General features: G+C 39.0%; 1 protein-coding gene across 1 annotated transcript; it reads left to right on the forward strand.

Annotated features, from left to right (window-relative positions):
- Positions 1–233: 233 nt before the first annotated feature.
- On the forward strand, positions 234–12,293 carry dlat (dihydrolipoamide S-acetyltransferase (E2 component of pyruvate dehydrogenase complex)). Its single transcript, XM_027134156.2, has 14 exons — positions 234–674; positions 1,995–2,096; positions 2,742–2,866; positions 4,242–4,407; positions 4,595–4,721; positions 5,909–6,084; positions 6,656–6,797; positions 7,265–7,332; positions 7,872–7,979; positions 8,198–8,305; positions 8,443–8,561; positions 9,323–9,485; positions 10,224–10,360; positions 11,382–12,293. The coding sequence occupies exons 1-14, from the start codon at positions 420–422 to the stop codon at positions 11,509–11,511; spliced, it is 1,926 nt and encodes a 641-aa protein (XP_026989957.1). The 5' UTR covers positions 234–419; the 3' UTR covers positions 11,512–12,293.
- The last annotated feature ends 1,267 nt before the right edge of the window (positions 12,294–13,560 follow it).

Below are 13,560 nucleotides of genomic sequence, written 5' to 3' on the forward strand. Positions count from 1 at the left end.
CAGCACAGATTTGAATATTCCGGTCCCTTTCTAGCTTAATATAAGTGACGTGTTCTGTGCAAAATAAAAACTGTTTACATTCATGGTGCACAGTTGCTGCTGAATTTACTGACTATTCTACTGATATAATTTCCTATACACTGTAATTAATTCTAACACACAGCACAACAGATTGTGCGTAATACTTCAGTAAGACACTAGGGGAATTCGTAATGCCGTGGCAACCCATGTGCAAAGCCGGGAGGACACGGAGAAGGAGAGTGCCGTAAAGCGGATGTTTTGGCTAGGGGAGGTCATTGGAAAGTGAGGCTTTCTGCTTACATTTTGAGTGAAGAAGTGATCCAGGTGTCAGATATTCTGGTAGCAGAAAAGCCTCTCTTTAACCCGGGCTAGTTTTACTTCAGTGACTTGTGTTAGAAATGTTGCGTTTAGCGCTGAGACTGAGGCCGTCGGTCAGACTTATTAGCCGCCCGGTCGTCCCCTCAGGCGCAGCTGCTGGTGCCCGCTGTGGCCCGGTGCTGTGCCTCAGGAGCGGCTCGTGCACAGTCCGGGCTCTGAGCTCCAGCAGACATGTTTATTATAGTTTATTAAAGTGCAGAACGCGGGACTTACAAACACACAAGGTCGCTTTCAGTCAGAGCAAAAGAGTCTGCAGTCTACCGCCTCACCAGAAGGTAACGTTACCCTGCTAAGCTAAATAGCTAACTAACTAACAGACTCAGCCTGGTTATGTTTTGTAGTCATGTTTAACTGCTTAGTCGTTACTGCTAAACTAAATAGCTAGCTAACACACTCAACCTCCTTATGTTTACTAGTCGTGTTTAACTGGTTAGTCGTTACTGTTAAGCTAATTAGCTAGCTAGCTAACACACTCAACCTCGTTATGTTTACTAGTTATGTTTAACTTGTTAGTCGTTACTGCTAAGCTAATTAGCTAGCTAACAGACTCAACCTGGTTATGTTTAACTGGTTAGACAAACTGCTGTGCTAGTCACCTTTCTTACTAGTTGCTTGTTTCGGCTGTTGTTTCTTTCTTTATTTTGTTGTTTGTTTCTATTTATTTGTTTGTTTGTTTTCCAGCTAGTTAAACATAACTAGCAGCCTAATTCAGTCACTTTGTTTATTAATGTATTACATCTGTAAGAAATTGAGAAGAGACTTTTCTTATCTAAATCTCTGTAGCATGTACAGCTTCATTTTTTATGATGCCATCCACGCTACACGTCGCCCTCACTGTGTTGTTCAAGGTGTCACCTTGAAAACCTCCTCTGATGAAATAACATGCATGTAAAACGTTTTTTTGTCTCCCAATCTCTGGACATTTATTATAAAAGCCTGAAGTACACCTGGCAAGTAGACAGATCAATAAACTCATCCTGATAGTTCACACTAAAAGATAAACATGACCTGCATGTCATCATCATCTTCGATAACAGATTTTTCCTGGTCAGGATGTGGTGGATCAGGAGAGTATCTTGAGAATACACACTGGATGGGACTCCAGTAAGACACCAAACACAAGCACTCGTTCACAGCACTCGTTCTTGATTTTATTTTATTTTTTTCATTATTATTTTATTTTGTCATCTGGAGAATCGGAAGGAAACTGACATGGGCATGAGAAGAACATGCACAGATATGCCACACAGCGATACTTAATATTGCGATTAATAACCCCAACAAAATAGAATTTTCTTTTTGGAAAAATGTTTAACAAGGAATTACATGTTAAGAAATGAACTGGTTAAAATAAAGTGTAAAAAAAAAAGTTAGTTAAGATTCTTAAAAAAAAAAAAAGATTCTTGTAAACATTGTGTTGAATTGTAATCGATTGCAACATTAACATCAAAATTCATATTATTTTCATTGCTTGCATCATTTTTTACTCTTTATCCATGGTCCAAACATGAAGACTGTTATTTAATATTCCCATACAGAATATTTTTTTGATCCTTCAGCCTTCTTCCTTTAATTCTAATTTTTTATTCTTGCAGGTTGAGCTCCCTGCTTTATCTCCCACTATGCAGTTGGGCACCATTGCTCGCTGGGAGAAGAAGGAGGGTGATAAAATTAACGAAGGAGACCTGATCGCTGAGGTGAGACAGGAATCTGGCTTACTGCATACTTCTGGAAAAAAAATCTTTTGCCACGAATCATTCTCATTCTCCACTGTTTCATTCTCAAACCTGATTGGTTTGAATACTGATTGGTCTGACAGTACCTCAGAAGGTAGCTCTGACTACAGGGCAAATCACAGGTTTATATCAGCTGTAGTAATAGCACACATGAATTTATGCTGGTAAGGAATCATTTATTTAGAGCTGATGGAAGAAATCTCAAGTGTTGGCACTATGGAATAGTGCAGTTTTCCAACACAGATGTCTGTAGAATTATGGGTATTGTGGTTTCTCTGTAACAACCAACTGAAGGATTTTTATGTTACGAAATTTAACAGAGTAGTTTGAGAGACAGTTTAGACCTGGTGTAGTGTAAGTGATAACAGGAACTTGTTATTGGACATTAAACATAACCATAAACAAATACAAATTGTTAGAGAATAAAAAGATTAAACATTCTGGTGACTGTTACTGGGAAGTAATACATTCCTGGATGATCCAGTTTGTCCCGAAGATGGCAGGAGTAGGATCTTTATGAAGCAAGAGCATTTAAGCCTCAGGATCTCTTCAGCTGTCTTGAGTGATACAAACAACATCGTTAACAACTGTGTGCTGTTACTTCAGGTGGAAACAGACAAGGCCACTGTAGGATTCGAGATGCTGGAGGAGTGCTATCTCGCCAAGATCCTGGTACCGGAGGGTACAAGAGACGTGCCCATCGGAGCAGTCATCTGTATAACCGTTGACAGGTGAGGAGGAGGTGCAGTTCTCAGTGAAACCCGGTTCTGAGGTTAAAATTGCTGATTGCTGGTTCTTTCTATTATGTATTCAGCCAAGGTTACATTTGCTGCTACGCTTCTTTGATTTGCCGATATGTGCCTTTATGTGTCTGTCGTAGACAATGGTGTTTTTGCGGATGACATTGTGATCTGTAGTGAGAGTAGAGAGCAGGTGGAGGAACACCTGGAAAGGTGGAGGTCTGCTACGGAAAGACGAAGAAGGAAAGTCAGTCAAAGTAAAACAGAATACATGTGTATGAACAAGAGGGAGGGAAGGAGAACAGTGAGGTTACAGGGTTCTGAGGTTAAGAAGGTGCAGGAGTTTTATTTGGAGTCAAGCGTCCAGTGTGACGGGGAGTGTGGAAAAGAGGTGAAGAGGCGAGTACAGGTGGGAGAAAAGTGTCAGGAGTGTTTTGTGGCAGAAGACTGTCAGCAAGAATCAAAGGAAAGGTGAAAAAGACAGTAGTGAGAGCAGCTCTGCTGTATGGGTTAGAGACCGTAGCAGTGAAGAAAAGACATGAAGTAGAGATGGAGGTAGCAGAGATGATGTTGAGGTTCTCTTTAGGTATGACGAGGATGGACAGGATTAAGAACCAGCACATCACTGGGTCAGCTCAGGTTGAGATGGTTTGGACACGTAGAGAGGACATATCTGAATGTGTTAAATGAGGACATGAAGATAATTGGTGCAAGAGTAGATGATGCAGAGGATATACACTGTGGCGAACCCTAACATGAAAAGCCCAAAGTAGAAGAGCCTTTATGTGTCAGTATCATTGTTCACATGCATTTGGCCAAGAGACCTTTCTGCACAATGCTGACTATGTAGAAGATATCCACATAATTCATGTTATTTTGTCGTCGTCGTCGTCGTCCCCCCCCCCCCCAAAAAAAAAAAAAAAAAAACCTACATTTGCTAATTTGTCTGGATAAAGTGATGTAAAGTGGGGGTGGTAATGTGCACTCAAGGATTATATGCTTCCCTCAGGTATTCAACAGTAGACTGTACTAAGTATTTAGACCCTGACTAATCACACCCATATGTGCTTGTTGAACATCTCAGTCCAGATTCAGTTCCTCAGTAGCAGTTTGGAGGTGCTGGGATTTTCTGGGAAGACATTACATATTGGTTAACCCATAGAGTTTCACCACTGAGCAATGCACATGTGGTCAGAGGGGAATAATAGTAGCCGACAGCATCATGTTATTTTTCACCTTCTCCACATCATCAAGCAACTACACTGAAATCTGAAAAACACACAGAAATTTGTGTTCTGATTTCTGTTAAACGTTGTCTGAAGTTGTCCTAAATGTTGGAATTAAAAGCCTTTGTATTTGACTTCAGCCCTGACCTCATCCCAGCCTTCAAGGACTTTACTCTGGAGAAACTAGCTGCCTTAACTCCATCATCCTCATCATCAGCTGCAGCAGCAACTCCACCTCCAGCAGCTACCACCACAGCTCCCTCTTCTCCACAAGCCCCTGGCAGCTCGTACCCAGCACACATGAAGGTGAGTCCTGGTGAATACCGGAGCAAGTTCCAACTAAGCTATTGTAGATAAGCCGTTGTATTATGCGCTAGTGCTATCATCGCCTTTGACAATTCCTCAGGTTCTATGTGGAAGATTGGATTTGTAATTCTTTATCATGAGTTGTATGAGGAGATTAATTTTCTTTTTTTTATCATGGACTGTGTAGATTCTTCTTCCAGCTCTTTCCCCCACAATGACGGTTGGCACGGTGCAACGCTGGGAGAAGAAAGTGGGAGAAAAATTGAGCGAAGGTGACTTGCTCGCTGAAATCGAGACTGATAAGGCTACAATTGGTAAGTATTGACTCGTGTTGTGACTGTTTTCAAGTGACCTGGATCTTTTAGGAGTTCAAGAAAATTTTTATGACTATTAAACTGTCTTCAATGCAGAGTGTGAGAGGCAGGAAGGAGAGTGAGTGAAGGTATTTATGAACGTGGAGCAGTGAGTCAAGCATGCAGAGAAACGAAACGTCATGCCTGAATGCATGTTGACCCACATGTCATGTTCATTTCTGAGATCTGATGGCAGGGACATGAACTCCAGAATTTGGATGCATTCAGAGTAAAATTTGCTAAATGGCAGAGAGGAAAGTGCTCACGATAACAGCAAACTTGCATTTAACGCCAGCTACAGCTGAACTAAGTGTGCAGAACTTCGCTATCATACCAAGTGTGGTAGCTAACGTGGTCAAGAAAGACAACTGTTTTTATTTATAGATCTGTATTTTTACTCACGGTAAATTCTACCTCATCATTTGAAGTGCATACTTCAGTAGAGTTAGCGAGTCCATCAGCAGACATGGTAAACAATACGTTTCAGGAATATAACCTTTTATATTCAGTTGACTATGAAAAGGACGAAGGGATGCCAATTTTTCCGACAGCTCCCTTATCAGGGATGTATAAATCAATAGGCGCTAGCTGTTGTGCTGTAAAGTGAGTATTGCTTCTTTGGGAACTTACTCTCAAAGTGTGGTTATAGTGAATATTGGGCTCAAGCCTGTCATTTACATTTCCAGCATTTAGCAAATCCCTTTATCCAGATCGACTTATATTATCTCATGTTTATAGAACTGAGCAATTGAGGGTTGAGGGCCTTTACCACTAGGCTACCACATACTGTCATCTATCACAGCTTTGATGATATTCACTATAATCACACACTTGTGGCTCTGCAATATTAATGAGTTAGCTGTGAACAGGAGAAAGTCAATCACAAAAATCCTATTAATGACCTTTTATTTATCTTCTAATGAGTCAAATATCAAGTAATTTCCTGATTATTTACATTTTGAGCATTAGAGCGGTGTTTCCCAAAACCAGTCCTTTTTTCCTCAAGCAGTCAAAATTTTTGCTCTTTCCCAGTTCCCAACACAAATAACCCAAGCAGCAGGCAACACAGAATACTTGCTTTTTATGTTTTGGGAATTTGAGTTTGAAGAAAAATACCTGGCAAAAAATCCTTCTGTCTTTCTTTTCAGGTTTTGAGGTACAGGAAGAGGGCTACTTGGCTAAGATCATGGTGCCTGAGGGAACCAGAGATGTTCCGCTAGGTACTCCTCTGTGCATCATGGTAGAAAAAGAGTCTGACATTCCAGCATTTGCTGACTATGTTGAGACCGGTGTAGCTACTAGCCCACCTCCACCCCCTGCACCGGTAAGTTCCATGTGTTTCATCATTTCTTTAATTCTTTATGGCCATATGGCATATGGCTTTTGTGATTTGATACACAATTAAAGAGATCTAGAAACTCAAGGCAGTTAGTTAGCCAGTTACCCAGCGCCTGATTAAACAAACTGGTTACAGGATTTCTTCAGAATGCTTAATAGCAGTAGATGTTTGTGCAGCATGCAAAGTGCTGCGATTTAACTGGGTTTGGGTTTGTTTTTCGATACATATCGGGTGATATCGTCTGACCAAGTTGCGACACCTTTAAGTTTGCAGCGGCGTGGTGTGGTGTAAGACTGCTTTTTATTGTTTTTGGCTGCTTTCGGGCTGCATCATGTCAAGGCCGGTCTTACTGCAACTCCAGGAAAAGTAAACGGTGAAGGGCATTTGCACGTTTTCCTACTGTACCGCAGCTGATTGGCATCTCTAAATTACAATTCTAGCTGAAGATTTGTTGTTTTGGGGGAGGATCCGTGTTATGGTCTGTGTTATGTGTACAGTACCAGCACATTTGTCTTTATCGATATAGATGCATGTCTAACCTTGACTGTCTCTTCAGGTGGCAGCTCCAGTGACCCCTGGGGCAGCCCCAGCTGCTCCTCCTGCTCCAGCTGCTGCTGCTAGGAAGGGCAGAGTGTTTGCAAGCCCCCTGGCAAAGAAACTGGCTTCTGAGAAAGGAATTGACCTCACACAGGTCACTGGTGAGTGCATAGTTTCACTGCAGTACACACAGAAGGTGCATCCCAAATCGCATATTCTATACTATTTTGTAGAATAAACAGTGTGTGATTAAACTCAACCAGATAGGATGGATGGACGGACAAACACGTCATGCACTCAGCATTCGCAGTTTTTCTTATGTAGTGGAAGATGGGCAGAGCTACTAGGCACCGAGACTGGATGAGAGGAAAAACATATTCAAGATTCAGCATAAAAACACTTTCCACATTCCATTCGAATTCTACTCTCTAAAATCATGAGATAAAATTTAAATGCCCCTAAAATTTATTCTGAAATTCATATGAGATAAATTTCATGCACATTGTGCATAGCATATAGTACAGTATATCATTTAGGGCACAGAGAGATTTTGTGGCATTACAAGGATGAGTTTTCCTGACACAAGCACCAACAGTTTCTAAGACACTTGTCTCTCTCATGTGTGCAGGCTCCGGACCAGACGGAAGAGTAACCAAGAAAGACATTGAGAACTTTGTCCCAGCCAAGGCAGCACCTGTGAGTGAAATGATTTGTAGATTGAACCGATTTGTCTTCGGTTTCTCACAGCAAATTGAGAGAAACCTGTTTTATAACTGCAAGATTTTAAGTTTCACCCTATTTAGTATCACCATACAGTCACACTAGCATGCAACAAAATGACAAGAATAATCTGATCATATCGTGTATGACAAATGTGTAAAAACACATAAGGAAGAATAACAGGAAGTAGCAGAGATTGTTGGTGAGTGTATGTAGCTGGTGCAGTTAGTTGGTTTGCTGTTCTGCCATCAAAGCCAGTATAAAGCCCCACAATTTCCGTGTAAATCAAACAAGCACGTTTAGCTACAGTTATTGTGTATCAACAGAACAGGGCGGACACACAAGCAAAAATCACAGCGGTTGCTACACTGTATTTCCAAATCCTCAGGTTTTCATATGAGTGATTTCTGCTTCCTGTGACCAAGTGGCACCATTTTAGAAGATCTAGAGTCTGAAATGGTCAGATAATTATTAATCTTAATTATTAGTGATCTTTCTTCTTCTTATGGTACCAGCCTTCAGGTGCCCCAGCTACCACGCCTGCTCGTGCTCCAGCAGCGCCAGCTGTGGCACCTATTCCCACCGGCACCTTCACGGACATCCCCATCAGCAACATCCGCAAAGTGAGTCTCCTTCAGTACAGCTATGATCTCAGATATGATCACGCTCACTGCAGTTATGTTTATTAAACCGGGGGCTAAAGAACAGCTGAACATAAGTATTAGGAAATGCATAATATAATCCAGTAAGAATAATGCATTAATAATCTTACTCGTCTCATCTTTATGCAGAAACATTTATTAATTATACTTTTTTCTTACTTTTTCCTTTTTTAAATAAGGTAATTGCTCAGAGACTTATGCAGTCGAAGCAGACTATTCCTCACTACTACTTGTCTGTGGATATCAACATGGACCAAGTTGTGGACCTCAGGAGAGAGCTTAACATGGTGACAGTGCACAGCTTTTTTGTTGTTGTTGTTGTTTTGAGCATTTGAGAACCGTCATGTCCATTACATTTTGCTGGAACTGGTAAGATTATAAATGTCTCTCTCTTCCCCCTCCCTCTCTGTAATCCCGTGATCAGGAGGTGAAATCAGACAACATTAAACTGTCAGTGAATGACTTCATCATCAAAGCGTCAGCCCTGGCATGTTTAAAGGTACCAGAGGCCAACTCCTCCTGGATGGACACAGTTATCCGACAGTGAGTGTTTCAAGATTCACTCATTACGTAGTTACAGTGCTTTCACACAAGCTCTTGTCGGGTCACACGATCTTATGTGGATTCATGACACAGTATTAAATCCCATTCAAAGAGATTATAATAATGAGAGCTTTTGCTTTCCATACTAATGTAACTCTTATATTGCAAGAGTCAGCATGCTGAATTATTAGGGGCTGGTAATGCTTGCAGTTGCATGCCTGTTGTGTCATGATGCAAATGTCTGGGCAATGAGTGATCCAGACTTGCTTACATTTGTGTTTAAATGTATTTTTCTTTTCACTTTTCTTCTGTTTGCCGTTCTGGGGAAACCTATCAGACGTTGTAATTTTATATAAGAAATTTAAACTTGGCATGGTTTTCAGTTAAGGTCAACGACTAGGTTTGTATGACCATATATTTTTTTTTTATTACATGTTAAACTAAAGGCTTATAGCTGCTCAAATAATGTCACTATGTATGCTGTTTTTGTTCCTTGGGCTGGAATGAAATCTTTAAATGCAGTTTTCTCCTTTTTTTTCTTTTAGCGTAAGCAGAATTTAAAATGATAGACTGTATGAGGGACATTTTTTTATTCAGGTTTAGTTTCAGAACTCTATTTAGTAGAAAAGGGTTTCTAATGCAGAAACCGCTTATCACCACAAGATGGCAGCATTACTTTCTAAATAATTTGTAAAGAATTTTGTTATTACAATTTGTTATCAATATTATTATTATTTATACACACATTTGTTAACTTTCAGAAATCATGTGGTGGATGTCAGTGTTGCAGTCAGCACACCTAATGGTCTTATCACTCCTATTGTATTCAACGCTCATATTAAAGGCTTATCAGCTATCAGTAAAGATATAAATGCACTGGCTACTAAGGCACGTGAAGGCAAGCTACAGCCACATGAATTCCAGGTGAGTATAACATAACCTATATAAATGTTAAACTTCAAGTATTTTATTTTGACACGATAGATATTAAGTAGTACTGTTTTTTGCCGTTTTCTTACTTGGCACGAATATTTGAGTCAACACCCAGGATCAGTTCTAGGCTTGTTTAGAGGATAGACTTATAGTTTTACAGAGAAGTAGTTCTTCTGAACCGTTTCTCACTTGCACAAATTGCAGTTACTTGGTTTGCTTTTAAGAGTGCTGCATTGTATTTTTCTGAGCTATATGGCATGACGGAATACCATGTAAACAAGGAGCTGAAAACATTTTTATAGCCGTGCAGGCCAGCACAGGAGGCGATGTCTTCACATGCAACAGGAGATAATAACATTACAGTGATCCAGTACTATGAAAGTCTGGTTGTATATATCAGTATGGCATTCGTTCTGTTCTAACTTTTAAAAAAAAAAAAAAAAAAATTACGAAACTCGAAACAGGATGTTCTGGTTAAAACTGAAGCAATCACTTTAATTAGGTGCAGTACTGAGAGGGGAGGACTTTCAAACCAGATGCAGCTCACGTAAATGGTTTCATGCTTTGGTTGATGTGAGACCCAGAGCCTTGTTTTCAAACGGACTATAAATTGGTTTTCTTGACTGCTCTCAGTTGCAACAAACAGCTTTCACACTTTAACAGAGTGTGAAGGCAAACCATGTGAAACGTTAAAGCCAGGCTGTAATAATGGTGTGTTCTGTCTTTTAGGGTGGCACCTTCACAGTCTCCAATCTGGGCATGTATGGTATCAAGAACTTCTCTGCCATCATCAATCCTCCTCAAGCCTGTATCCTGGCAGTGGGAGGTTCAGAAAAGAGGCTGCTGCCTGCAGACAATGAGAAAGGGTGAGGAAAATAAAATTCAACAATATCGACTCGGTTTAATAGCAGAAAGGTCTTAAGCTATGTGGAGGTGACACACTAACTACAGGTCAACAGGGTTAACGTAAACTTGAGTATGAATGAGATTGATCATGAAAACAAGTCACCTAGAAATGAGCTCATATATGCAGAAAGAGGCAGATATAGTTTTCCTTTGATTGTGTAATGCTGCACTGTGAAACAGCATTAAGAGCAGTTTGAAAAGATAAGAGTTTGGCTTCATGTGTCTCAGAGGAAGCAAGTGTGCACAACTCTCACACTGTGCTAGGTGGGAAGACACTTATTAAAAAAAAAATTTTCCGTTCTCATTAAAATCGACTATAAAAGGTACTAATCCGGTATTAGTGGTGCATCACTTGACATTCTACACACAAGAATCTGTAATGGCAAAGTAAATACATATTTTTTAGAAATGTTTGTAAATGTGTAAAAAAAAAAAATAATAATAATAATTCTTGAGATGCCGGTAGAACTTGCCTGGAATCTTCATGTGGTAAATAAACAAAAAGTGTCATGAAGTCCAAGGACCTCCCTGTAGGCCTCCAAGGCCAAACTATAGATATAGACATAGATCTGGGAAAGGGAATAAAACTATTATAAACCACTGTGAATGTTCCCAGGAGCACAGTAGCCACAATCATTGTGAGTGGAAGATGCTCCGATCCACCAGGACTCTCCCCTTGCTTCCTTGAGCTGGCTGTCTGGTCATAATCAGTAACATTGACCACTGGGTTCTTGGTCACATTTCTTAATCAAAGCCGTGACCGAGCTTAGCTCCTTCAGAGAGTTGGGTGAACCTGTTGATGCGACCTAAACTGCTATTTCTCCTAGTACAATATATTCTTATTTGCCTGATCTCTCTCTCTGTGTGTGTGTGTGTGTGTGTGTAATAAAAAGTATAATCATGTATTTTAAGGAATATTTGAATGAAATATAACCTTTATAAATTTTATTTTATTTTTTTCTTTTGTTTTATGTTATTTAGGTTTGACGTGGCCAGCATTATGTCTGTGACTCTGAGCTGTGATCACCGAGTGGTGGATGGTGCGGTCGGGGCACAATGGCTGGCCGAGTTTCGCAAGTTTCTAGAGAAACCCATCACTATGCTGCTTTAAAGGTGCTCTCAGCCTCAAATGCAGGACTCTCAGATCAAAGGAGGTCTCTCTCAAATGTTACACACACACGACTTCACTTGTTTTGTCCCCCTTTCAATTTCTCATTGTACAATTTTTTATTATTATTATTATTATTATTAAAAAAGCTTTAACATGCAAGACCTGGAATAATCTCTCAACCCAGAGTAGTTTGTTATTGTAGACGTGTTAAACTTTAGGGAGGACTGTTGGGGGAAAAAAAGGGTTTGTGTATTTCATCAATTAAAGGGGTCTGTATGAATAACCTGATGCTTTTTACCCTTACCATGGTTCCAGAGGTTCTCTAAAAAGTTGCATTTTATAGACGTTGTGGCAAAGAATGAAGTGCATTGTTTTCCTAAGAAAGAAATGAAATACTCCATCTTCATTTCTGTGCCAAATTATCTTCTAAGCAGGGTCTAATGCTGTATGAATTAGACAACATTTCTGTCTATCATCTATGTAAAAAGATGAACCTGACACTCATGCACAGATCTTTTTTTTTAAGGTTATAGACAATTCCTGAATTACATACAGTAATTCCTCTCTGGTGACCTTTGAAAGCTTTTGACACTGAAATGCTGGTAGCCTTTATTTATTATATAAATCTTTCACTCCAGACAAAGCACACTGGTGCCTTTGCTCTGTTATTATTCCCCTTTTTTCTTTTTTCTTTTTGGTTAAAGTGGCAATATTTTAACATCTCTATTTCTGTACTGATAACGCACAAATAAAGATCCTGGTAAATAATTTAAAAAAAAAATCACAAATTGGAACTGAAACTTGAACTGTAATAGTGGTTGATGGATGACTTCAGGATTCTCTCAGAGAAGAGCTTTATTCAAGCCATGATGACATGGTGGGAACCGTCTGCAAGTGTGTAAAGCAAATCAAAAAGTTCTAATATGATGTAATAAAGGGAGAGTGAAAACTATGTTGTTGCGTATGACAAATAATAAAAGAAAAATAAGCAAAAGAAATGGTTTCTTACTTGAAAAAAAGCTTGATTGTTTATTTAATTGTGAGAGAAGACATGGTAAGTCAATGCATTTACGAGATAGATATGGGAGACGATTTTCCTCGTTTAATTATTTTTGTATGAGGATTAATTAAAATAATCAATGAATTATAAAAATAATCAATTTTTTATTTTATTTTCAAACTATATAAATGCTGTTAATACCACATGTAGTTTTATTTATTCTTTAGGTTTAAATGAGTGGGTTTTTTTCCAGACAATAAAAAAACAAACAAGAGAGTATAAAGTAATAAGGCTTGTGACTTTAATTAAACAGGACCCATGGAGAGAACAGTCTCAAATTATTTATGTACCAAATTATTAGTCATGCTTTTCCAAATCAGTCACTTCTAAACTTGTTCCAAATTCAAGTGGGCGTGTCTGTTGTATGTTAATGAGAGTCGGTATCATTGGCTGTCTTGGAGGTGGGCGGGATTTACATTTAGCTGCAGTAGAGAATAGAAGCAACACATAAAAAACAAACAAAAATTACTCCATAACTGATTAAGATGAAGAATTGAAAGGAAATAAAGTTTATTTCCTTTTTTTTTTTAAATATATTACTCACTTTATTCTAGCAACTATTTGACTATTTTAACTATGGACGGATGATTTAGGAAAGTGAAACCCACGTGGACCAAACTGTAAAAACAAGTGTGTGGTATTTTAATGTCTACATTTAATGTCTAATGTCGTTTCCGTGTCTGGCTGTTTAAATGGAAATACAACATATTAAGACCTTAAATACTGAAATGAAATAAATTGAATTGGGTAACAAATTATTCCAAAAGCACAATAATGATTTATTAATTAATAATAAATAAATAAATACATACATAAATAAGGGATACGTTAAACAAAAACCAAAATGATTACCACACGTTAGAAATGACATCAAAATATAATTATTTTAATACCACGTGCAGGTTTATTTATTCTTTTGTTTACACACACAAAAGCTGGTTCCAGATGGAAGTGACGTGTCTTTATCGGATGTGACGTAGAGCAGTTTT

Source organism: Tachysurus fulvidraco, chromosome 21 (assembly GCF_022655615.1).
Source record: "Tachysurus fulvidraco isolate hzauxx_2018 chromosome 21, HZAU_PFXX_2.0, whole genome shotgun sequence".
Lineage (NCBI taxonomy): Eukaryota > Metazoa > Chordata > Actinopteri > Siluriformes > Bagridae > Tachysurus > Tachysurus fulvidraco.